Raw genomic sequence first — 26,891 nt, 5'->3', positions numbered from 1 at the left:
TGACTCTACCACTTGGCTGTGTGACCTTGGGCAAATGACTTCACCTCTCTCAGCCCAGTGTCCCCTGTAAAGCAGGATAACCACTGTGTTCCTTGCACGTGACCGCAGCTAGTGTGGCATCGGGTAACGCACAGCAGAACGCCTCCTGCAGGGCCAGCCCACAGCAAGCCCTCGCTGTGTGAGTTGTGCTCGTTATTTCTTGATCTCTGGGGGGGTCATTAATCCCGCTACCCAGGTGAGGAAGGAGAGGAAAGAGGTACCCAGGCAACTAGGCGAGCTGGAGGCTTGAAAGGGCCAGAGGTTCTGGAATCTGGCTCTTGATTTCTGCCGGAGCTGGCTTGCCCGGGGAGCTGCAGGGCTGAGGCAAGATTGCAAAAGACCATTGGAGCCTCCTCTGAGGGCTGAGGGTCCTGGCAAGTCCCTGGCCTCCTGGGAACCCTTGCTTCCCATCAGTTAGACAGAGATGAATGAACCCCTACCAGGGAGCCCTGGCCGGTTTAGCTCAGTGGATAGAGCGTCGGCCTGCGGACTGAAGGATCCTGGGTTTGATTCCGGTCAAGGGCACATGCCCGGATTGCAGGTTCCATCCTCAGTGGGGGAGGGGGGGTGCAGGAGGCAGCCGATCAATGGTTCTCTCTCATCGTTGATGTTTCTCTCTCTCCCTCTCTGAAATCAGTAAAAATATTTTTTAAAAATTAAAAAAATAAAATAAACTCCTACCAGGGACATTGCTGTGCATTCCCCATGCATACAGACACTCTCGAGAAAGGGAACTGTGCTCGACAAATGAGAACTAGAAAGAGCCGTGTGACAGTGCTATTCTCACCATCATCATCTCCTTCACCTTCTCAAAGTCCATTCGCATACAATAACCATCACCCTCATCATCGTCTCCTTGAGAGCAGTTACCACTAACCCAGTACCTTCTAGGTGTCACCCACTGAGCTAAGCCCCTCATAGGCATCCTCTCATTGAATCCCCACAATAGACTAAATGAGGTATTGCTATTATTGTGCCCATTTTACAGATGGGGAAACTGAGGCTCAGAGCAATTAGGCTGCCTGGTCTTCCCTGCTAATCACTAGAACCAGGCTTTGTCTGAAGCAAGACCGTGTGAGTAAAACATTCCTCCTGTTTGTTAAACCGCTGGACCCTACAAGCTCCTCCCAGCTCCGGGGAACGGGGAACGGGATGGAGCTGTGGAGGGAACCCCATGTGCTGCTGTTTTCACTGTGCAGGAACCGTGGCCGGGTTTCCTCCTGGGGCTGGGGTGTGTGTGGGGGGGGGGGGGGGTCGTTTCTGCCCTCGCCTTTCCTCCTCACTGAAACCCAGTCCAGTCCTTCCCATCGCGTGTTGTGGGCAGACAGGGCATAGAGTTTGGCTCGTGTGTCCCCAGAGGGACCACATTTGCCCGTGTGTGTGTGTGTGTGTGTGTGTGTGTGTGTGTGTGTAACCCCAGCATGTGCCCTGATTGGGAACCAAACCATGACCTGCTGGTTCATAGGCCGATGCTCAACCACTGAGCTACACAGCCAGGCTTTGCTTGTATTTTTGAATGGAAGGGTAAGTGCAAAACAGGCAACACAGTCATCTATACGTGAAGGAGAGATCAGAGAGGAGGAGCTAGAAATGGGACTAGACTTCTCTGAGCACCTTGCTTCCAGGGTTTGACTCTGGAACTTTGCGAAGATTTAACATAACCATACAACACAATTAGATGAAAATTGTACAAAAGGGAAGGAAGTGGACAGATATGCATTTGAACCCAGGTCTGTCCAACCGGAGTGTCTGCCCTAAGTCATATCCCTCCGTGTCTCATTGTCCCTCCTACAGCGATGGAGTGGCCTGGACCGGCCTGGCCTGGCTGAGACGGGGCCTGACCGAGCAGAGGCCGCAGGGGAGCCTGGTGGTGGTGCGGGGGCTGTGGTTTTAGTACCTTGAGGAGTTTGTCATCAGGGGCTCTCATCCTATTTCTCACAACCTGCTCCCCGGCACCCCTGAAGGGGGCTTGCTCCCAGGCACACTGTCAGGAGAGCGGGGGCGTAACTTCACATAGGGGCTAAGGCACTGTCTCGGGGTTCAGACAGACACGAAACTGAATCCCAGGTGTCCTTTCTAGCAGTGGGCTCTTGAACAGATGTTACATTTTTCTAACCTGGAACAATACAAGTCCCTTCTGGAGAGTGTTGCTGGACATAAATGATAGGAGCTTAGTACAGAGGCTGTTGTGATTCGCAAATCATTTTAAAAAATGCAGCATCCTATCTGGCTCAGTGGTTGAGCATCGACCTATGAACCAGGAGGTCACGGTTCATTTCCCGGTCTGGGCACATGCCCGGGTTGCGGGCTCAATCCCCTGTGTGAGGCATGCAGCAAGGATTCTCTCATCATTGCTGTTCCTATCTCTCCCTCTCTGAAATCAATTAAAAAGAAATAAATATATATATATATATAATGCAGCACCCTGGATATTGTGTCCTCTCTACCTATTGCTCCTTCAGAAGTTCAAGTCTTCCTTGCCTGGCTGACAAAGTCACCCCCTTATCCTCCCATCTAAGTACCCGCTAAGGACAGGGCTGGGCGGTGCCTCTCTTCCTGCTGCCCCAGGGCCCTGGCACGGCCCCTCTGCTAATCACAGCACAAGTCTGCATCGATCTCCATCGCAGGGCCACTTTGAGGATGACCTTTGAAAAGGGCCAACATGGCGAGGCTATTGTCAGGCGGAGCGGAAAGGGAGCTCGCTGTTCTCTGGCTTCCAAGACATTCAGGCTGAGCCTGGCAGCTGGACTAACCCCCCCGCGGGCACATCTCAGCGTGTGCAGGTTGCCCTGAGCTCTGCCCACCTGCTGCGGGACCTTTTGGATCGATCTCTTTGTTTCTTTAAGGGACAGTGAGGGCGAGAAGATAAAGGGATCAGGATTCCTGACACCAGAGAGCGTTTGTTTGCGTTTCTAATAGAATTGAATACATTACACTCTCCCTCTTGGCATCAGCCTATTGATTCAAAACACAGTTCTGAGATGATACCTTTCTGATTTTGTTGTGTAAATCTCCAAGGTCCCATGTGGGAGCTCTGTAATAATAATAATAAAATAATAATAATAATAAAAACAAACACAGCAACTCATTTAGTTCATCACTGGATGTTTATTGTGCTCCTACTGTGTGTTCAGCAGTACACTAGGAGCTCAGAAGGCTCCTGAGGGAAAAAGAAACTGCCATATGTTTAGACCAGGGGTCCTCAAACTACGGCCCGCGGGCCACATGCAAATACAAATATTGTATTTGTTCCCGTTTTGTTTTTTCACTTCAAAATAAGATATGTGCAGTGTGCATAGGAATTTGTTCATAGTTTTTTTTAAACTATAGCCCGGCCCTCCAACGGTCTGAGGGACAGGGAACTGGCCCCCTGTTTAAAAAGTTTGAGGACCCCTGGTTTAGACCTGCTGTATACGAGGCTCTGTGAGGCACTTCATTTGCATTGTGTCATTTAAGTCTCATGACTCGAGGAAACAGGTGAGGAAAGAGTCTCAGTTCCATAAGTTGTCCAAGGTCATTTGTAGGAGCAGGAGTCAGAATTTCCTTCCAGGGCAGTCTGACTGTACCATCTGGGTCCTTCCCACTAGATTAATGGGGAGGAGAAAAGGACACAAAGTAGCAGATTATCAAGCCTCGGCCGGTTAAGAGAGCATCAGGAGGACTTCCTGGAGGAGGCAGCCCAGAGGTGCACTGTAAGGACCTGAGGCTCAGGGCAGAGGGGGAGAAGGGTTCTGGGAAGGAATGAACTGAAGGCAGATAATGGCAAACAGAAGCTGGTTTGGCTCAGTGGATAAAGCATCGGCCTGTGGACTGAAGGGTCCCAGGTTCGATTCTGGTCAAGGGCACATGCCCAGGTTGCAGACTTGATCCCCAGTAGGGGGCCTGCAGGAGGCAGCCAATCAATGATTCTCTCTCATCATTGATGTTTCTATCTCTCTCTCCCTCTGCCTTCCTCTCCGAAATCAATAAAAATATATTTTTTTAAAAAAGATAATGGCATGATAGGCAAGGGGCCACTGAGTCTCCGCCCCGGCGACTCCCTGTGATCCCGCCCTACGCAATTTACATTCCCATCTGGGCTGGGCCAGACCCACAAGTAGAAGCGCCTTTTCTTCTGCAAACTTTCAAATCCACTGAGCTGGTTCAGGCGGGATCATGAAGCACCAGACCCTACGGGGAGAGGCAGCACGGCCTTGCAGCCATCAGAAAGCGAGGGAGACTCTGTTGCACAGCTGCTCGCCGGCACTGGGGGACACAAAGCCCTGGCAGAGAGTCAAGGGGCCGCGGAGACTCAGCCAGTGCTATTTGCTCCGCCATGGCGACTCCCTGAGTCTCAGCCTTAATCAATTTACATCCCCATCCAAGCTGTGCCAGGTGCACAAAAAGACCCACCTGCGCTTTTGCAGCCTATCCCAACAAATTGCAGACTTCAACTGCTCGCAGCCATGAGAGACACACTCAAGAAGCAGACCCAGGAGAACCAGGATGGCGGCATAAGGAAGAGACCTGTGCGTGCTACCTCGCACAACAACATCGAAACTACCAAATATCAGACAAACACCTATCATACAGAACCATGGGAAACTTGGCCCAGTGGAAGCTCTACAACTGGAAGGAGAGAAAGAACATTGAGACTGAGTAAGATGTGACACCAAGTACAGAGCCCAACCCAACAAACTGCAGATTTCAACTCCTCGCATAGAAAGAAGCGCATAGAGACTGAGTAGGATGTGCTGAAGCACCAAGTACAGAGCCCATCCCAGCAGGCTGCAGATTTCAGCTCCTTACATCTGGGAGGGACGCAATCGGGGGGCAGAGTCGGGTCCGGGGCCGGCCAGGGCTGGGCCTGACTCGGCCGGCACTGTGGAACTGCTGTACCAGCAAGCGCACAAACATGCCCACTGGTCCCAGTCTCTGGTGGGGCGCTGTGGGACAGCAGACAAGCAGTCTGTGCACTTGGTGGAGGGCAGGAGCGCTGGATGTGCAACCACCAGGAATACCTGGAGATTTTGTCTAGTGGGGAGCCGCCGGCAGGGGACAGAGGGCCAAACTTCCTGTTTCCCCGGTAAGGCTGGGATGGCCCCGGTGAGGTCGAAACGGTCCCGGTGTGGTAGGGACGACCCCGGTCAGGTCGAAACGGCCCCGGTGTGGTAGGGACGACCCCGGTCAGGTTGAAACGGCCCCCGTGAGGTAGGGACGACCCCAGTCAGGTCGAAACGGCCCCGGTGTGGTAGGGACAACTCCGGTCAGGTTGAAACAGCCCCGGTGTGGTAGGGACAACCCCGGTGAGGTTGAAACAGCCCCCGAGAGGTAGGGACGACCCCAGTCAGGTCGAAACGGCCCCGGTGTGGTAGGGACGACCCCGGTGAGGTTGAAACAGCCCCCGTGAGGTAGGGACGACCCCAGTCAGGTCGTAACGGCCCCGGCGTGGTAGGGACAACCCCGGTCAGGTTGAAACGGCCCCCGTGAGGTAGGGACGACCCTGGTGAGGTTGAAACAGCCCCCGTGAGGTAGGGACGACCCCAGTCAGGTCGAAACGGCCCCGGCGTGGTAGGGACAACCCCGGTCAGGTTGAAACGGCCCCGGTGTGGTAGGGACAACCCCGGTCAGGTTGAAACAGCCCCGGTGTGGTAGGGACAACCCCGGTGAGGTTGAAACGGCCCCCGTGAGGTAGGGACGACCCCAGTCAGGTCGAAACGGCCCTGGTGTGGCAGGGACGACCCCGGTGAGGTTGAAACAGCCCCCGTGAGGTAGGGACGACCCCAGTCAGGTCGAAACGGCCCCGGTGTGGTAGGGACGACCCCGGTGAGGTTGAAACAGCCCCCGTGAGGTAGGGACGACCCCAGTCAGGTCGAAACGGCCCCGGCGTGGTAGGGACAACCCCGGTCAGGTTGAAACGGCCCCCGTGAGGTAGGGACGACCCCGGTGAGGTTGAAACGGCCCCCGTGAGGTAGGGACGACCCCAGTCAGATCGAAACGGCCCCGGTGTGGTAGGGACGACCCTGGTGAGGTTGAAACAGCCCCCGTGAGGTAGGGACGACCCCAGTCAGGTCGAAACGGCCCCGGTGTGGTAGGGACAACCCCGGTCAGGTTGAAACGGCCCCCGTGAGGTAGGGACGACCCCAGTCAGGTCGAAACGGCCCCGGCGTGGTAGGGACAACTCCGGTCAGGTTGAAACAGCCCCGGTGTGGTAGGGACAACCCCGGTGAGGTTGAAACGGCCCCCGTGAGGTAGGGACGACCCCAGTCAGGTCGAAACGGCCCCGGCGTGGTAGGGACAACCCCAGTCAGGTTGAAACGGCCCCCGTGAGGTAGGGACGACCCCGGCGAGGTTGAAACAGCCCCCGTGAGGTAGGGACGACCCCAGTCAGGTCGAAACGGCCCCGGCGTGGTAGGGACAACTCCGGTCAGGTTGAAACAGCCCCGGTGTGGTAGGGACAACCCCGGTGAGGTTGAAACGGCCCCCGTGAGGTAGGGACGACCCCAGTCAGGTCGAAACGGCCCCGGCGTGGTAGGGACAACCCCAGTCAGGTTGAAACGGCCCCCGTGAGGTAGGGACGACCCCGGCGAGGTTGAAACAGCCCCCGTGAGGTAGGGACGACCCCAGTCAGGTCAAAACGGCCCCGGCGTGGTAGGGACAACCCAGGTCAGGTTGAAACAGCCCCCGTGAGGTAGGGACGACCCCAGTCAGGTCGAAACGGCCCCGGTGTGGTAGGGACAACCCCGGTGAGGTTGAAACGGCCCCCGTGAGGTAGGGACGACCCCAGTCAGGTCGAAACGGCCCCGGCGTGGTAGGGACAACCCCGGTCAGGTTGAAACGGCCCCCGTGAGGTAGGGACGACCCCAGTCAGGTCGAAACGGCCCCGGTGTGGTAGGGACAACTCCGGTCAGGTTGAAACAGCCCCGGTGTGGTAGGGACAACCCCGGTGAGGTTGAAACGGCCCCCGTGAGGTAGGGACGACCCCAGTCAGGTCGAAACGGCCCCGGCGTGGTAGGGACAACCCCGGTCAGGTTGAAACGGCCCCCGTGAGGTAGGGACGACCCCAGTCAGGTCGAAACGGCCCCGGTGTGGTAGGGACAACTCCGGTCAGGTTGAAACAGCCCCGGTGTGGTAGGGACAACCCCGGTGAGGTTGAAACGGCCCCCGTGAGGTAGGGACGACCCCAGTCAGGTCGAAACGGCCCCGGCGTGGTAGGGACAACCCCAGTCAGGTTGAAACGGCCCCCGTGAGGTAGGGACGACCCCGGCGAGGTTGAAACAGCCCCCGTGAGGTAGGGACGACCCCAGTCAGGTCGAAACGGCCCCGGCGTGGTAGGGACAACTCCGGTCAGGTTGAAACAGCCCCGGTGTGGTAGGGACAACCCCGGTGAGGTTGAAACGGCCCCCGTGAGGTAGGGACGACCCCAGTCAGGTCGAAACGGCCCCGGCGTGGTAGGGACAACCCCAGTCAGGTTGAAACGGCCCCCGTGAGGTAGGGACGACCCCGGCGAGGTTGAAACAGCCCCCGTGAGGTAGGGACGACCCCAGTCAGGTCAAAACGGCCCCGGCGTGGTAGGGACAACCCAGGTCAGGTTGAAACGGCCCCCGTGAGGTAGGGACGACCCCAGTCAGGTCGAAACGGCCCCGGTGTGGTAGGGACAACTCCGGTCAGGTCGAAACAGCCCCGGTGTGGTAGGGACAACCCCGGTGAGGTTGAAACGGCCCCCGTGAGGTAGGGACGACCCCAGTCAGGTCGAAACGGCCCCAGCGTGGTAGGGACAACCCCGGTCAGGTTGAAACGGCCCCCGTGAGGTAGCGACGACCCCAGTCAGGTCGAAACGGCCCCGGTGTGGTAGGGACAACCCCGGTCAGGATGAAACAGCCCCGGTGTGGGAGGGACAACCCCAGTCAGGTTGAAACGGCCCTGGTGTGGTAGGGACGACCCCGGTGAGGTTGAAACGGCCCTGGTGAGGCTCAGACGGCCCTGGTGAGGTTGAGACTACTCCAGTGAGGTTGGGACAAATAAAGGGGACCAGTATGGACTGATGAACAGGTGTAGATACAGAAGCAGAGCAACATGGAACAGAATGTTAAACTACAATGGGGAGCCTGGGGAGGGTTGGGGGGGGGATTAAGAGACCAACTGAAGGACTTATATGCATGCATATAAGATTAACCAATGGACACAAGACACGGGGCGGGGGGGGGGCGGGGGGTAGGGGCCGGGGGAATGTCATGGGGGGGAAAAAGGAGACATATGTAATACTCTTTGTAATACTTTAAGAAATAAAAATTATAAAAAAAAAAAAAAAAAAAAAAAAAAAAAAAAAAAGATAATGGCAACAGCAGACCCTGAGGTCCATTGGGTGTGGCCTAGGGCTGAGAGGTGGGAAGCCTGGCAGAGCTGTCTGGACCTGATGCAGTGGCGGCAGGAGGTTCCCCCCCCCCCCCCCCCCACTAGGAGCCAGGGTGGGATGGGCACACAGCAATGCCTGGAGAGGATGACTCTGCAGAGCTGGCTGGAAGGAGAGGAAGGGTGGCCTGGAGATGGCAGGGGCCACCCCAGGGGAGCCTAGTCCTCCTGGACGCAGAGGAGGGGGTGGTGGGGAAGCCGAGGTGGGATCTCCAGGCTGTGGTGGAGGTTGCCTTTGAGGGAGAAAGGACAGGGAAGGACGAGCACATTTATTAGGTGGCTTTGAAACCCTCACATCACGCCTCTGTTCACTACTGTTCAAGGTCGTCCATGTAGGAATAAGTCCAAACCCCTCATCCTGTCACTTCAGGCACCTCACAATCTGGCCTCAAGCTGCCTCGCCCACTACTCCCTAAAATAAGTCCTCTGCTCCCCACACATGGAGTGACTCATTCCTTCCCAGCCTCCGAAGTGGCCCACCCCTCCACCCAGCCAGGGGCTGGTCTCCACAGACGGCCGGCCAGCCAGCCAGCCAGACCCTCTCCGCACACGCGGGCAGGGGTCGCCTTCAGCTCCTCCAGCACAGCCTGCAATCACTCATATTTTATTGCCATTGGACTTTTGCTGTTGGTGTCTCCCTAATGCCACCGACGGTCCTGGAGGGTCAGTATCTCTTTTTACAGTTGTCCCAACTGGGAAAGTCATCACCTGCCTGTTTCCTCATCTGCAAAATGGAGCCAATCATGTTGTCTGGTGGTGCCTGGCCCACAGGAGCCCTCCATGATGGTTCCAGTTCTTGTGTGCAGGGGTGATGGAGGGAAGGAGAGGACCCCCGAGGGGCGGTTTATACATCTGCATCACACCAAGATCTTCTGAAAGGGGCGCGCGCACAAGCCACCTTTAAAAGCCACAAACAGACATCTTCAGCAAATGGAGGAATCTTGAGTTACAAATTCAGGACGGACTCCCTGGGACAGGACCCCCGCCGACCCCCCCCTCCCCCCGCCCCGCACCTGCAGCCCAGCCCCGGCCGGCCCGTGTACAGAGCGCGGTGCTGACCTCGCATCCTTCACCACCGTTCACGACCCGAGCGCCCCCTCCGAGGTCCTGGGAGGAGACGCGACTTTCCCGAAACGGCCAAGCTGTGGGCGCTCAGGGGCCACCGGCTGCATCCTCCAGCGGGGTCTGCACTCCTTGGGGGCGGGTGGGGATGGGACGGGCAGAAGGGGAGGCCCGGGTCCCGGGGTTCCCTCGCTCGGCTCCGGAGCCTGGGAACGCGCGTGGGGATGGAGAGCGGATGCTCTGGGCAGCGGCCGGGGCGGGGGTACAGTCCCCCGGGGCCCTCCCATCTGCTCGGGGCCCTCCCATCTGCTCGGGAACCTCCCCGGGCCGCGTCCCCACCGGTGCGCGCCCCTCCCCGCCCTCCCGCGTCCCGCGCGCTCTGCGGGCCTCTGCGCGCGCGCGCCTGGCCTGGGCTCGGGTCCCGCCCCGCCCCTCAGCCACTTAGCCCCGCCCACACCCCGCCCCACCTCGCCGGGCCCCGCCCCCAGTCGGGTACCCAGGTCGGACCCGAGAGAGAGCGCCGCCGCCATCTTAGTTGGAGCCGCTACCTCCAGCGAAGCGCTGCCTCCGAGGCGGGGAGGCGCTCGCGGCCCGAGCGCGCGGCCCAGCGTCCCGGCGGCGGCTCCTCCGCGGCCCCCGGTTCCCGCCGCGGCTGCACGGCTCCGCGCCGCCTGAGACCCGCTCTGCGCCCCGAGCGCCTCCCTGCGCTCCCGCCGAGGGCCGGGCGCCCGAGCGATGCTGCGCCGCCCCGCGCCCGCGCCGGCCCCGGCCGCCTGGCTGCTGCTGGCCGCGCTGCTGTGCGACTGCGGCGTCTGGGCCGCGCGAGGTAAGCGGCGGGGCGGCGCGCGGGGTCGGAGTCAGGCGCGGGGCCGGCGCCGGGAGCCGGGTGGGAATGCGGGGGTCGGGGCGCGGGAGGCTGGGGGCGCGCGCTGCGGGCGCCCGGGGAAATCGAGCTCCGTCCTGGGCGGGGCACCTGGGTCCCGGCCGCCCCCGTCGCAGCCCCGGGTGGTGGCGGCGCGGTTTGAGGGACGTGCCGCCCGGCCGGAGGGTCGGTCCACCGTGCCCGGCAGCGCCCGCTGGCTGGGCTGCGCCCCCGGGGAGATGCCTGTACGTGCGTTGTGTCTCCGATGCGCATCGGGCCGGGCGCACGCACGGGGTGGCGTGTGCTTACATAAGCGCCCACTCCTCCGCATCCCTGCCCAGGGTCCCGAGGCTGCACCGCGGACACGCATCTTCGCCCCTTTCCTCCTCCCCCTCCCCCTCCCAGGGCCTTTCAGCAAACGAGCAGAAGCTGAGAGCCCTTGTTCCCCTCGCACCTTCCACCCAAAGGTGAGATCGTGCCGAGGGTGACGACCGCGGGCTCGCCCTGCGTTAGAAACCGTCGTCTTCTCCATCCCCGACGCCTCGGTGGCACTTTAGATCGTGCAAGGGCTTCGTGGCCTCAACAGAACAAGAAAGCCCTCTGATTCCTTAGGACCGAAATTACTTTATGGTTACTTGGCAAAAAAAAAATACTTCTTAGCTGATTATTTTGTTTCCATCTTCATCCACTTAACCTTGTCAACGTTACATGCTTTCTGATACTGACTGATCTTGCCAGCGAAGAGCTTACGCATTGCAGATCCAGGCTTCCGAGTGAGTCTTGGAATCGTAACCATTTCCCTTCGCCTTGGAACCAAGTAATCTAGGAGTAGTTTATAGGGTACTTGGATCTATTCTTCTGATTTTTTTAAAATAAAAATATTTGGGGCGTGGGGGAGAAGGTTGATGCAAGTCTAGGAGAAATGGTCGTATTTCAATGTAGCAAGCTTTGAAAAAATGATCAATTTCTCTTCCTTGGTATGACTACGGAGAGAACGATGGTGTTCACCATCCAAAGGGCAGAAGAGGCGAAAGCATCTTTTGTTCCACATTCCTTTCTTCACGTGGAGGATGATAAACTTTGAGTGCTTTTTTCATTTCATTTGTGACATTCTATTGACTATCAACTTCAGATTTTAGTATTAAATTGCTCACAGTTTGATCTTTAAAAGTTACCTCAAGCTAAGTTTGAAACGTTCTTGCCAGATTTGGGGCGGAGGTCTGAAAGTCGAGTATATCCAAGCAAAAATGTCAAAGTTTTGCTTCTCTTGGGACAAACACATTTTTTAAATACGTGCTTGGGTTGGGTATTTGGGGAATAGTTCAAGTGCATTTAGTTTAGTCAGTGATGGCATTTCCCGTTAAAACCCATATTTTCTTTTTTGTCTTTTCACCTACATTTGCTATTCATTATTGAATCTGCAAATGGGCTAGTTAAATTAGTTCTTTGGTGTTATTGAGATCCTTAAACAGTGTAAATTTCGGTATCAAATATCTTCATTTGACGCACTAACAAGTCTTTTGTGAAAGATGACTTCAGACCTTTGTAACTTGCTTAACTATGTCTAAGCTTTTCTTGGTGCATTTGTAATACTTAAGAATTCTTAGTCTTCAAAGTAAAAATATTTAAACAACAGTTATTCTGCTGTGTTTGTTATTTTTTCCAGCTTGCAAGTTAGAAAATATCTCCAGAATATTGCATGAAATGCTGATAAAACGATTTTATTTAAAAATGTTACAAATATATTTTCTATGTAAATATGCAATTCGGGGAGACACGTTCTGTGGGTTTACTTTGAAAGAATCATTTCAAGTAATATCTGAATGTTTTACTGCTGCAAGATAGCCTGACATTAGAGACTGCTGTTGTTCATACACGAGCTACCTCCAATAAATATTAATGGGACAAAGATCCCAGAAATTGCTGGAGAGGATGTTAGGTTTTGTAATCTAAACTGCATTTTGACTACTAGTTTTATGGAGAACCCTAAATTTCACTTTAGTTGTAGCTATACTTCTCAAAAAACATCAAGTAAACCAAAATATTAGAAATATCTGTGGCATATCGTAGGCTGCCTTCCTTCTCTCCAGTGAATCAATTTTGAGGAAATAGAAAATGAAATAGAGAAAATAGAAAGCTTCTATGAATATTTAAAAAAAACCAAATGCAAGCATGTAATGCATTTCAAAGCCAAATAAATAACATTGACTGTTATGTTCCTGTTTGTACACAGAATTCTCAGTGAGGTTTCTTCTTACTATTTGAAATTTTATCTCTCTCCCCAAACCTCTGAGCCCTCCCTTCCCAGCTCACTTTTCCTTTTCTTCACAGCACTTACTCTGATGCCCTTTGTCACTTAACGTACTCTGTTTATTGTCTGCCTCATTAGAACATATGCCCCACGATGGGAGGGAGGGTGGTCTGGTTTGTTTGTTTATGGATGTTATTTTTACCTGATAGATAAGTGTTAAATACTGAAAAAAGCATTACAGACATAGAGTATAAAACAACTGAAATTCTGCAACATGGTTATCAGAATTCATCAGTAGATCATTTTTCAAGGACCCTTCTGTTGATGTAGTGTTGGGGATATTAGATCAAAAAAATCTGTAGCAGCTTTTGAAGGCGGGAGCTCTGTGGCTACCACTTTGAGTCCATTTTTTAAAAAACCACACGCTGTAATTCTCAGCCTTTTTAGAAAATGGTTCCTTAATTTGTTACCTTGTTCTTCAGAAGGAGCTTTGAGGAAAAAGTCATTTGAATATAGACTTCAATATTATGCTTAACCTAGCATTTTTATTGCTAAATATCATTTATTCACATAGGAAACCTATAATGCTGAAAAAATAAGTAGATATTAATAATAATTCTGAATGTATTCCAATTTAAGAGCTGTAACTGATTAACTGGAGTCTTGTTAACTAGAGTCTACCCTTGGCTACATACTACTTAAAGGAGAAGAAGCGTAAAACCAAGCAGTTTCATAGGAACTCATTTTCAAAGGGAAGTTTTAGGAGTTTATATCATACATTTTCAGTGTCAGTACTATTTGATTTTTAGCTAAAACAACACTTCAGTTTTAGGTAGGAATATGACCAATACGTGAAATATTAATGAAATATGATAACATTATTTTTTACATTGAAATTAGAAAATCCTATAATTCCATGACAGTACTTTCAGGACTTGGTTAGGTTTATTAAACCAACTTTTCATGTTTAAAATGAGGAACCTTGCCGAACTGGTTTGGCTCAGTGGATAGATTATCGGCCTGCGGACTGAAGGGTCCTAGGTTCGATTCCGATCGGGGGCATGTACCTTGGTTGCAGGCACATCCCTACTGGGGGGCGTGCAGGAGGCAGCTGATCGATCTCTCTCATCGATGTTTCTAACTCTCTATTCCTCTCCCTTCTTCTCTGTAAAAATTCAATAAAATATATTTTAATAAAATAAAATAAGATGAGGAACCTGAGGAATGTTAAAATTTTAGGACATGAAAAAGGATTGGATTATTTTTATTATTGCTTTTTAAGATAGGAAATGTAATTTTTAGGTAGGGTTTTTATTGATGAGAGTTAAAAACAAAGTAGGAGATCTGATTACCCTGGAAGTCACCCAGAGTGTAGCTCCCATGTTCTGGTTAATTGAGGTTTTAGATCATTATGCTTTTATATAGACCTTGCTTTTTCTGTGGTCTTCATTTGGTAAGAGCAGAGGTAATTGAAGAAATGTTGTGTCTTTTTATAAAAGAAATGCAGGATATTGATTTGTTATAAAATACAGAGCTTCAGGGATATGGATTCAAAAGTGGTGGGAATGATTTTATGCAGTGCTGTATTCTTTTTGTTCTTGTTAATCCTCACCCGGGGTTATTTTCCATTCATTTTTTTAGAGAGAGTGAAAGGGAGGGGGAGAGGCCCAGAGAGAAACATTGATGTGAGAGAGACATCGATGGGTTGCCTCCTGCAGGTGCCCCAACCTGGGCTGGGAATTGAGCCTGCAGCCGGGGTACATGCCCTCGTCCGAACCGAACCCAGGGCCCTTCAGTTCACTGGCCGAGGCTCTGTCCAATGAGCCAAACCAGCCAGGGCTGCAGTGTTGCATTCTTTTTTTCTTCTTCAATGTTGTATTTTTGCATTGTTCAAAAAACAACTCTTAAATGTGACATTTTGACAGCAGTAGAGACTGTGCAGGCCAGAACCCTCAAACCGACAACTTATGACAGTTCCCTGCCCATGTGTCAGGCTGACAGAGTGCCTAACTTTTCCATAGAGCCCCCAGCACCTAGAAGTTGGAGTGTGGTGTTAACTTATCCCTGATTTAATAGGTCCTTTCTAACGTGTTTTTCGAATATTTTTGTTCATTTTCTCATTTAGCTGTAGGGTGATATTATTAGATTAAATTTTTTCACTAAATCTGTTGCTAAGGCTTTTTTACTTTTAAAGTTCTAGTCAAAGAGTCCTGGCTGGTGTGCTAAGTGGTTAGAGCATTAGCCCAGCACCGAAGGGTTGCAAGTTCGATTGATCCCCTGTCAACCTGGCCCGGTGCAGGAGGCAACCAATCGATGTGTCTCTCACACATGGATGTTTCTCTCTCCCCCTCCATCCCGCCCTTCCTTTTACTCTCTCTCTAAAAAAAGAAAAAAAGAAAATAAATAAATAAAAGGAATCAATGGAAAAAATGTCCCCGGGTAAGGATTAACAAAATAATAAAAATTTCTAGGTGAAGATTCAGTAATTTCAAAGGAACTGAATTTAGAACATCTTAGAAACCCACGCAACACTCTCACAGCTACCTCCCCTTCCATTCCAAAGCCCCAGTAAGAATAGGTGGTGCGCAGCATGGTAAAGGAAGAATCATGTTGTTTTAACCTTTGGTCAGGCATGAATATTATTTTACAGTCATCTGTTTTGGACCAGTTTTATTCTCTTGTGACAAGAACCTCTAGAGTCTGCTACTTTTCAATCTACCTTGATCTATAATTTCTTAAACACATTGTTTCGGACAAAAGATGTTTTTCTTTTCCTATATCTACTCTTTAAAATAAAAATTTAAACAGTTTTATTGAAACATAATTCACATACCATAAAATTCACCCTTTTAAAAATATACAATTCAGTGTGCAGTCATCACCACTATCTAATTTCAGAATATTTTCATCACCCCAAAAAGAAACCCATAGCCCTTAACTGTCACTCTGAATTCCCCTTTCCCCCATCTCCTGGCAGCTGCTAATCTGGACTTGCCTAGTCCGGACATGTCATAACACGAGAATCATACAATACACAGCCTTCTGTGACTGGCTTCTTTCACTTGGCATGACGTTCTCAAGATTCATCCATGTTATAGGCTGAGTCAGAACTTTATTTATTTTTATGGCTGAATAATATTTGTATAGGTTTGTGTCCCTCCAAAATTTCTATGTTGAGACCGAATCCTCTTCCCTCAAGTCTTAGTACTTGGAGGTGGGGCTTTGGGGAGATGATTAGGTCATGAGGGTGGAGCCCTCCCGGATGGGATTAGTGGCCTTATAAAAGACCCCTTTCCCTTTCCACCAAGTGAAGACACAGAGAGAAGATGGCTGTCCAAGGAACCAGAAAGGGAGCTCTCGCCAGACACCACATTCCTGCACCTTGGTCTTGGGCCCAGCCTCCAGAGCGTGAGAAATACATTTCTGTTGTTTATAAGCCATCTAGTCTATGTTATTTTGTTACAGCAGCCCAAACAGACTAAGGCAAGGTTCCATCAGATGGATATACAACATTCATTTTTCCATTCATCAGCTGATGAACGTTGGAGTTGTTTTCCACTCTGGCTTCTATGAGCAGTGCTGCTGTGGACATTTGTGTACAGGTTCTCGTGTGGGTATCTACTTTCAGTTCTCTTGAGTATATACCTAGGAGGGGAATTGCTGGGTCTTATGATAACTCTATGTTTAACATTTTGAGGAGCTGCCGGACTGTTTTCCACAATGGCTGCACCGTCCTACATTCAACTTTTGAACTCATAATTACTCTAGGAGAGTCCTTCTAACCAGGTACATATTTCACAGTTGTCAGAGATTTTTCTATTGATTTTTTTCTCTAAGAGAGAGGAAGGGAGAGGGAGAGAGAAACATCGATCAGTTGCCTCTCTCATGTACCCTGACCAGGAATCGAACCTGCGACCTTTCGGTGCACCGGATGGTGATGCTCAGCCAGCCGAGCCACACCAGCCAGGGCGAGAGTTTTCTTATTAGAGGGTTAAGTCGCTGATTATTTTCCTGGTCTAGGGACAAACTGGCATTTCGTGCAGCCAGCTTCTTCCTTTGCTGTTATCGTCCATATCATTCCTATCCAGGACCTTAGACTTTGAGTTGAAGGGAGTTTTGAAAGCTCTGTCCTCTACACGTAAGCAGCCTTCCCTGTTGAACGAACCTACCTTCCCATGTTCCTGACAATTGATCTCTCAGCTTGGCCACTTGCTCGCACACAAAGCAACCCTTTTCTTTGAAATATTGTTTGAGCCTTTAGTCAGCTTTCCTTAGGACTAAATCTTACCAGTCCTGCAGCTCTTTGTTGTTGCCACCTGTCACTTTAAGAAAGGCCGAGCACATTAGTGGTCCACAGTCCGCGCCCCACCCAGTGCTCCAACCAGTGGAGCCAACCAGCCAGGGCTGCTGCTTTGATTTTTATTGTTTAATTTACTATTTGTTACTTACCCAATCTTCAGAGTATAAAACGCTTAGAAATATGTCTTTAGAATCAAAGTGAATTTTTAAAACTCAGTAAAAATGAATGTCATCTTTGTTTAATACCTGTGTAAAGTCTAACAAAGACATTCTGGGCTCTTCTTAATACTGCATAATTTTTTGTTATATAATATAGTGCTTTCATTTTAAGGATCACCAAGAAAAAATTGAATGTCATAAACTTAAATTGAAGTATGTAAAATTTAAGAATGATTTGTATAAGTGGCCTTTAAAGAACATAATTTATTTCATCTTAAATGCAGAATCCAGTCACATTTAATTTTGCATATTTTAGATGTAGCTAATGATGAATGTTGGTAGCACCAGCTGCATAATACATGGGGACAAGTGCAGAATCAAAGTGCAGGGCCCCTTTGTTTAAAAATTAAGAATTTCAAAATGACAACAGCATTGAACAAAGCATGTGGCCCAGCACCGGGCCTGGGTGTTCACAGACTTACACTGCACAGTGTTCACAGTCAGGATGTGGGCCTAGCCCCGAGGGTCCTCTGGACACCCTTTCCGATAAGCCAGCTGATGCACAGCCCTGGGGTCACCTCCCCTCTGACCCCCTCCCCCCATTGGGAGACTTATTCTCTGGTGGCCTCAGGGTGGAGGCTGCATGCTCTTCTCTGTCCCTAGCACCTGACAAAGGACAGACCACTCTAAGGACACAGCAGACAATGGAGGCTAATGGAAGAACTGTCCCTTTTGATTGGGGGATTAGAGCCTTTGCCTCAAGCAGGTTATGTTTACCTTTAAAATGCCTTGACTAATTCATGCCAGTTTCCTGTTACTTACAGACTTAGTAACAAGGATAACAGAAATAATTAAAATTCTTCAGTAATCCCTGATCTTTTTTCTTCTTCCATGCATTTCCAATGTTTATCAGAGGAGCTAGTAAGTAGCATAATGCACTGGCTTGCATTTCATTCCTCCCCAGGCCACATTCACTTTGAGCTGCAGTGAGGGAAGGAGCCGTGGGAGGACTAGAAGGTGGGCAGCAGCCCTGCGGGTATCTCACAGCCTCAGTTACCAACGCTGTGTTCATGGCAGGCACCTGGGATACTCCCGCAGCCTGGGTGGATCTGGCTTCTGGGTTGTGTTTGTAAATATCCAGTAATATCTGCCCATGATTCCTGAATAGAGCATTTTCATTTGGCAACAGTTTAACAAGTCCATTCCTAAGTGTATGGAGCCTTATTAAAAGAAGCAACTAGAGGGAGACCAAGATGGCGGCGTAGGTAAACACCGGAGACCGCTGCCGCAAACAACCATTTCAAAAATACAACTAAAAGACTGAACGGACATCACCCAGAACCACAGGAAGGCTGGCTGAAGAGAGACTCTACAACTAGAGAACAGCAAATCGAGGCTCAGAGGCGGCGCAGTGTGGAAAATACAAAGGTACCGAGGTGCGCGCACAAAGCGGGCTGGTGGCTGAGGGCGCGGTTGTCGTTTTCTGTCGGGAGTGAGTCTCAGACTCTGGGCTCCAGATCCGGGCGAGTCTCTAGGGACCCAGACTCAAACGGGAGAAGCGGGATTATCCGGCATCAGTTGGAACCTGAGGGCAGCTTTCTCTCCGAGGTTTGCAGCGGCTGCCGGGGTTCTGAGAAGCAGAGCCTCTGGGAACGGGACTGAGCGTGGCCATAACTGCTCCCTCCGCCCGCCCTGTTGAGCCCACCCCGCCCAAACCCTGCGCACAGCCATTTGCCGATCGCCTCAGGCAAAGGCTGGATTAGCGCCTCCCCAGAAGGCAGACGTTTTCCATACAGCTGATTCCTATAGCCAGTCGGCCTGGGGGTCAAATCCCTCTAGTGTTAACTACAACAATTAAGGCTTGGCTAGAACAAGACTGCGCACAGAGACCACAAGGGGGTGCACCAAGAAAGCATAAAAGATGCGGAGACAAAAAAACATGACAGAAATGGAGGATATGGAGCTAAGAATTGCAATTTTGAGGGCTTGCCATAAATTTGTGCAGAGCCTCACGAAAACTAATGAGACCCTCGATGCTACGATAAAGAAATTAGAAAGTAAGCATACACGGACTGAAATAAAGAATATTATACCCAATAGCAGACCAGAGGAGTACAATAATCAAACCAAAGATTCGACAAAAAACACCCAATTGGAAAAGCAAAATGAAAAAAGAATCCGAAAGTGTGAAGATAGTGTAAGGAGCCTCTGGGACAGCTTTAAGCGGTCTAATATCAGAGTCATTGGAGTGCCAGAAGATGAGAGACAGCAAGATATTGAAAACCTATTTCAAGAAATAATGGCAGAAAACTTCCCCCACCTGGTGAAAGAAATGGACTTACAGGTCCAAGAAGCGCAGAGAACCCCAAACAAAAGGAATGCAAAGAGGACCACACCAAGACACATCATCATTAAAATGCCAAGAGCAAAAGACAAAGAGAAAATCTTAAAAGCAGCAAGAGAAAGAGGCTCAATTACCTACAAGGGAATACCCATACGACTGTCAGCTGATTTCTCAACAGAAACTTTGCAGGCCAGAAGGGAATGGCAAGAAATATTCAAAGTGCTGAATACCAAGAACCTACAACCAAGATTACTTTATCCAGCAAAGCTATCATTCAGAATTGAAGGTCAGATAAAGAGCTTCACAGATAAGGAAAAGCTAAAGGAGTTCATCACCGCCAAACCAGTATTATATGAAATGCTGAAAGGTATCCTTTAAGAAGAGGAAGAAGAAGAAAAAGGTAAAGATACAAATTATGAACAACAAACATGCATCTATCAACAAATGAATCTAAGAATCAAGTGAATAAATAACCTGATGTACAGAATGAACTGGTGATTATAATAGAATCAGGGACATAGAAAGGGAATAGACTGACTATTCTTGGGGGAAAAAGGGGTGTGGGAGATGCGGGAAGTGACTGGACAAAAATCATGCACCTATGGATGAACACAGTGGGTGGGGAGTGAGGGTGGAGGGTGGGGTGGGAGCTGGAAGGAGGGGAGTTATTGGGGGAAAAAAGAGGAACAAATGTAATAATCTGAACAATAAAGATTTAATTAAAAAAAAAAAAAAAAAAAAAAAAGAAGCAACTAATAAGCATTTTCTAAATATTTAAGGCCTAGGATAGAAAATGACACAAATGCTTTTTTGTATGAAATCTGACATTTTTAAACCTTTACTAACTGGAGGAACAAGTCCCAGTGAGGTAATTTCATAACATAGCTGTTCCCCCTAATGATGACTTGTATTAATAACTGCAACATTAATATTTGATGAACTGTTTTAGATAGGTCATAAACACCAGTGATTAATACATATTTGCTTATTCAGTTGAGAAGTTTCTCAACCCCATTTTTAAAGAATTATTCTTTCTTACTATTCTTGAAAGGTTTGAGATTTTTTTACTATAAAAAAGTAATGCATCAGCCGAAACTGGTTTGGCTCAGTGGATAGAGCGTCGGCCTGTGGACTGAAGGGTCCCAGGTTCGATTCCGGTCAGTGGCATGTACCTGGGTTGCGGGCACATCCCCAGTAGGAGATGTGCAGGAGGCAGCTGGTCGATGTTTCTCTCTCATCGATGTTTCTGGCTCTCTGTCTCTCTCCCTTCCTCTCTGTAAAAAATCAATAAAACATATTAAAAAAAAAAAAAAAGTAATGCATCAGAAAGTATGTCTTTGTTGAATTTTTTTCTTACTAAGTATATAGCATGTGGATGTCGTTTCCAGTGCTGATAGACAGAGAGACGCCAGGGACAGTGAGAAAGCCGGTGTGGGCCATTAGGCTAGATTTGGGTTAGGCCTGAAGAGAGAGGCCAAAAAGTTCCTGTTTTATCTAGAAACGCAGCTGAGTCGTGTAGGGGAGCAGAAAGGCATTGGGGGCAAAAGCTTTGTCTTGGAATAGAGCAGTCCTGACTGTACCTCCTTCTCTTTTGGAAACCCAAGTATAGACAGACAGGTAAACTGAGGCAAGCTGGTGCAGTGGGCAGTGGTGAACCCCGACATCTGAGAAACCCCCAGTAGTGGCTAACAAGTTAGTCCCTTCTGGTCAGATCGAGAGCCTTTCTCCTGAGATGCTCAGGCACGGTTCCTTTCCCCTGCTCGGATCTGACTGCCTGGGAGGGGAGCTCGCCCGGCTGAGGCTCCTTGGCCACCTCTGCGCTGCTGCTGTGGTCTAGTGACTGTCTGTCAGCTGCCTTCACCTAGCTTTGTCTGGCGTATTGTTTCCTGGGACCCATTTCTAATTCCCAGATGACCTGAAAAAGCAATTCATATCATCTATTATGAATTCATCTTGGAACTCAAATAGTGTCCCCCTGGGAACATTGTTATAAAGTGTTTAAGCTCCAAAAGTGATTGTCAGAAACCTGTTTAACCCATAACAAGTGAAAATTGGGCAAACTTGCAGTAAACCATAGCACACATCCCATCACAGTATTAATACTGGTAAGTATATAAACTGCCAATGAAGTGCTTGGCCAGCATGGCTCAGTGGTTGAGCATTGGCCTATGAACCAGGAGGTCATGGTTTCATTCCTGGTCAGGGCACATGCCCCGGTTGCAGGCTCGATCCCCAGTGTGGAGCTTGCAGGAGGCAGCTGATCAATGATTCTCTCTCATCATTGATGTTCTATCTCTCTCTCCCTTCCTCTCTGAAATCAATAATAATAATAAAAATGTTGTGGTAAGTAGGCCTTGAAGTAGAAGAGTGGTTTTAAAAGATTTGGGGGCATCAGCTGTGGCCAGGCATTCCCTGGCTCGCACCTGGAATAGGAGGCAGTAAGAGAGAGTTTGGGGAGGGGGGTGTCAATTGGGGAAAAAGGAGACATATGTAATACTTGAAACAATTAAAAAAGAGAGAGAGTTCAGGAAGGAAGGAGGAGTCTTTTTTTTTTTTAAATATATTTTATTGATTTTTTACAGAGAGGAAGGGAGAGGGACAGAGAGTTAGAAACATCAATGAGAGAGAAACATCAATCAGCTGCCTCCTGCACACCCCCCACTGGGGATGTGCCCGCAACCCAGGTACATGCCCTTGACCGGAATCGAACCTGGGACCCTTCACCCCGCAGGCCGATGCTCTATCCACTGAGCCAAACCGGTCAGGGCAGGAAGGAGGAGTCTTGATGTGGCTTCTGAGTGACCCAGCCTGAGAGGGGAGGAGGGGAGTGGCCTGTACATTGTGACCTTGAACAGGACAGAAGGCGGCAGGAGGGAGGAGACCTGGGTCAGCAGGATCCTGGTGCCCAGGTGCTCGCTCGCTCGGGAGTGAGGGATGGAGGTGGTGGAGCCTGGGCCATGGGCCTTTTGAAAACTTGGGCCCCCTGCAGGCCGCTGGCCGCCATGCCGGACTGTCCACGTGCAGGCCATCCTTTCAGAGAATACGTCCTCATGTCTTTCCAGGAATGGCTCATGGTCAAATGTGCTTAAGGTTTTTCATCAAAGAAAATTTTACTTAAGAATTGCTATTTAAAACTGTTCATTGAATTTTTGAAGCTCCTAAATCTATATCAAATTTGTTCCTTTGTATGGAGATATTTTACTAAAGCGAATGTGAGAAATGTCTTTTACCACCTCCAAAGGGTCTTAATAGGATTTCTGTGTCGTTTACTAGAAGTCACCCATGCTAATAATGGCAACCTAGGGACTTCTAACACTCACCAGAAAGGAGCAGCGAGCTGCAGGCCTCCTCTCCGAGTTGTTATGATGCAGGGTGACAGGTTGCTCTCTAAGGCAGTGCTTCCCCAAGTATGTTACATGCACAGGTGTGGTTTGGTGAAAGGGTCTGTTGGTCACCTAAGTTTGAGAAATGTGTTAAACAGGTTTCATTACTGCAGGACTTGCCAGACCGTTAGTGTATTTGTGTGTGTGGAAGAATTGCTGAGTGCGGGGTATGGTCAACATTTAGGCAACTGACTTGATCATGGACTCTTCCTGAGGCATCGCGGGCACCAGTGTTCCATGGGACACACTTTGGGAAATGCTGGTAGGTGTCCCCCTGCCCCCTTACTGTAAACATGAAAGTACAATTTAGAGCAAAAAAGAAAAGTTAAGATGACCTAAAGTACTGCTTCTCTGAGATATCAGTCCTAACACGTGTAAAAATCTTTCCCTTGTAAAAGTTTATCTACATAGAGTTTTAAACAAGATGAATTTATTTATAAAGGGTGTTTTATAATGTTCTCAGTGTCATTCATTAAACATTTGTCCTGGGTATGGCGGGTATAATAATCCATTAGAGGGACGTGGTAGGATCTGTAGGGTTCCCAGAGTGTTTGGTGTCAGGACCCCTGTGCTCTCAAAAGTTATTGAGGACCCTGAAGACCTTGTGTTTATGTGGGCTGGGTTAGAAATTAAACTGAGACCCTATTAAAATATTTATTATCTTATTTAGAATAGCAGTAATAAACCCATTAGATGGTAACAACATATATTTAATGAAAAATACATTTTCCAAAACAAAAAATAATTTAATAAGGAGACTGGCATTGCTTCCATTTCTGCTGTTCTCTTTAACATGGGTTAGGAGAAGACAACGGGATTCTACATTCTACCTGTTGCTATCTGTTACTTGGTTGAAGTAGATGAAAAAAAATTGGGCCTCGCACAGATACATGGCTGGAAAAGGGAGGGCTTTGTGAGCCCCCTAAAAGGGTCTTGGGGACCCCCAAGAGTCCTGAGACCACATCCTGATAACTGTTGCTGTTGGGCAGTAGTTGATGTCAGAATACAGTTGGGGGCCATATCACCCAGTGCTTTGCTTCTAAGTGATAGCTGAAATAGCAAAGGAAAGCTTGCAAATGATTTACCTGGAAAAAAAAATAAAAAAATAGAGTTGCCCTAACCGGTTTGGCTTAGTGGATAGATCGTCGGCCTGCGGGCTGAAGGGCCCCAGGTTCGATTCCGGTCAAGGGCATGTACCTTGGTTGCGGGCACAGCCCCAGTAGGGGGTGTGCAAGAGGCAGCTGATCGATGTTTCTAACTCTATCCCTCTCCCTTCCTCTCTGTGAAAAATCAATTAAAAAATATGTTTAAAAAAAATTAGAGTTAATTGAACTAATTCCTATAACCACGTCTATCATTTATACTGTCACTTGCTTTCTTGAGTGAGAAGACAGGCGTGGAACAGCATGGACGGACCTAGAGATTATCACGCTGAGTGAAATAAGCCAGTCAGAGAAAGACAAATACCATGTGATCTCATTTAGATGTGGAATCTAATGAGCAAAATAAACTGACAGACAAAATAGAAACAGAGGCATGGATGCGTGGAGCAGACTGACAGATCTCAGAGGGGAGGGGTGTGTGTGTGTGGGCCGGGGGACTAGATGAATGGAGGTGACGGGATTGGCCAGAGAACATATATGCATAACCCAGACACAGACACAGGGTGGTGATGGCCAGAGGGAAGGGGGCTGGGGGCGGGCGGGGGTGGGGGGGATGAGGGCAAAGTGGAGAGGGAATGGGGACATCTGTAGTTGTGTCAACAATAAAAATAAAGCAAAAAGAAGAAGACCTGGATTTGCTTTCAGTGTTCAGCACACCCCTGCTGCCAGCAGTGAGGACCCTAGGCGTGCTGCAGTACCCTCTCTGTGTGTCTGGATTATTACTTCTGGTTTCTTTTTAATTTTATTAAAGGATACATTCTTAATGGTGGAGAAGACAGGAATGGATGGAAAAGCATAAGTAGATGTTAAAATCAGGTTTATTCTTTGGTAGTATACACTTCCCATAGTAGTATTTTCTGTAGCATGAGATCTAGAAAAAAAGAAAAAGCAAGTATGTGTATTTTATTTTTGAAAGATTACCAACTTTTTTCTTTTCTTTCCTTCCCCCCCCCCCCCCCCCCCCCCTCAGATGATGGCCCTTTTGAGACCTTGCATGGCTGGTTTCATTGTAAAAACACTTTTTATAACTACTACAATAAGAGAGGCCTGTACTGCCGTTTGCTTTAATTTCCTGAAAACTTGTTGAGCGTTTTCTGGAATAAGTCATGCATGGGCTTGCACCTGTCCTGTTAGTCTGGGTGGGGATGGTCGTTCGTTTGTTTGTTTGTATCGCCCTTGTTGACCGCGGCCTAGTTCTTGGCTAGACTACATCCCACAACTCGCTTCCCCTTGCGAGGTCATCTAACCCTTTCCCAGTTTTTATGATAAAGTCCTTCCTGTGCTTGTAAATCTGTCTTCCCCCTTTTTATGATCTCTGGCTACTTATATATCATTGCATTAGAATGTTGAGTACTTTTAACCCCCTAAACTTTAAAAATCTGCTAATCTATCTTAAAAAACCAGCTGCTGAGTTATATGGCTAGCATTCTAGAAGGGATTTTATAGATCAACTAGAGGCCTGATGCACGAAATTCGTGCAAGGGGCTTGGCCCTCGAAGCCATGGCGGCTGCCTCGGCCCTCACACCTCCGGAAGGTTATTTAGCTGTCTGGTCTAATTAGCATATTATGCTTCTATTATTATAGATTGGCTCAGTAAGCCCGTTTTCCAGAGAGGAAAGCAATTGAAGTTGTTATTGTTGTCACTATGATATTGATGTAGCTCAGAATAGGAAAAGTAGGAATACGTAGTAGAGACCAACGAGAGTGTCCTTAACCCTGTGTCTTTCTGTAATGAATAGTGTTCATCCCAGCTTCGGATCAGGGAGCTTTGGGAATCTCTAGTGCCGCCTTTGCTGTTTTCTCTCTAGGGTGATCACCGGCCTCAGCTAGCTCCTCTCTGCCGGAACCCATCCAATCAGGGGGCCCCTTTCATCTTGGAGGGCAGCATTCATTGTCAGCCGTCTGCCTCTGTGTCCCCACAGAATAAAGGCTGCGGCAGGGAGTGCAGTGGCCTGGTTAAGAACATGGATTTTGGAGCTAAACTGTCGGTTCAAAGCCCAGCTCTGCTGTTAGGCAGGCTTCTTACTTTCTCCGTGCCTCAGTTTCTTCATCCTTCTTCATAAAAGGAGATTAGTACCTATCTCATAGGGTTCTTAGGAGGAGTAAACTGATTTTGTAAGTGTTTAGAACACTATAGTAAACTGTTTGGTGTTTCATAAACTCCATTGTATGTAACTACCCCCTTTTAAAATTGAGGTAAAATTCACATTACATAAAATGAATATAAGTTTGTAATAGTTTATTGATTTTTAGAGAGAGAAACATCAGTGTGAAAGCGTAACATCGATTGGCTGCCTAGGTCTGTGTCTAGCTTCATTTTTTCCCATGTGGCTGTCCAGTTGTTCAATACCATTTGTTGAAAGACTTTGTTCTGTTGCGCTGCCTTTGCTCCTTTGTCACACACTGGTTGACTGTATTTATGTGGGTCTATTTCCGGGCCCCCTACCAGGAATCGAGCCTGCAACACGGGCATGTGACCTTGACTGGGAATCAAACCGGCAATCTTTGGTTCATGGGATGACACCCAGCCAACTGAGCCACACCGGCCAGGGCAAAGTGAACATAGCTTTTAACAGTTCTAGGAGTTCTACTGCAAAATGGACTGCTAACAGTTCATAGCTTTTAACAGTTCTAGGTTCATAGCAAAAAGTAGTAGCGGCGATTCCATATATCTGGTCCCCACATGCACAGCCTGCCCCACTGTTGACGTCGTGCACCATAGCGGTACGCTCATTACCACTGAGGCCCCTGCCTTACAGCGTCACCACCCAAAGGCCCAGTTTGCACCAGGGCTCACTCTGAGTGTTGCACCTTCTGTGGGTTTGGACAGATGTATGACATGTGTTCACCATTGTAGTATCACACAGAGCGGTTTCACTGCCCTAACAATCCTGTGCTCTCTCTGGTCATTCCTCCCTCCCCTCGAGCCCCTGCTGC

General features: G+C 49.2%; 1 protein-coding gene and 1 long non-coding RNA gene across 2 annotated transcripts in view; one reads left to right on the top strand and one right to left on the bottom strand.

The window, feature by feature from the left end:
* Positions 1 to 3,133: 3,133 nt before the first annotated feature.
* Positions 3,134 to 9,792, bottom strand: LOC139002850 (uncharacterized). Its single transcript, XR_011470184.1, has 3 exons — positions 9,490 to 9,792; positions 9,143 to 9,328; positions 3,134 to 3,622 (listed from the first exon to the last, which is right to left on the bottom strand). It is a non-coding gene; the product is annotated as an uncharacterized lncRNA (long non-coding RNA).
* Positions 9,793 to 10,052: 260 nt separating this feature from the next.
* LOC139001539 (calsyntenin-1-like) overlaps positions 10,053 to 26,891 on the top strand; it is a 44,644-nt gene continuing 27,805 nt past the window's right edge. Inside the window, exon 1 of the mRNA XM_070403055.1 lies at positions 10,053 to 10,318. Coding sequence (XP_070259156.1) covers positions 10,228 to 10,318 — 91 coding nt within the window. The 5' untranslated portion in view covers positions 10,053 to 10,227. The remainder of the gene's footprint in view (positions 10,319 to 26,891) is intronic.

Source organism: Myotis yumanensis, unplaced genomic scaffold, assembly GCF_028538775.1.
Source record: "Myotis yumanensis isolate MYYU_CA2020_CCGP unplaced genomic scaffold, mMyoYum1.0.hap1 SCAF_2, whole genome shotgun sequence".
In the NCBI taxonomy this organism is placed as follows: domain Eukaryota; kingdom Metazoa; phylum Chordata; class Mammalia; order Chiroptera; family Vespertilionidae; genus Myotis; species Myotis yumanensis.
This window is presented reverse-complemented; position numbering and strand designations above follow the sequence as displayed.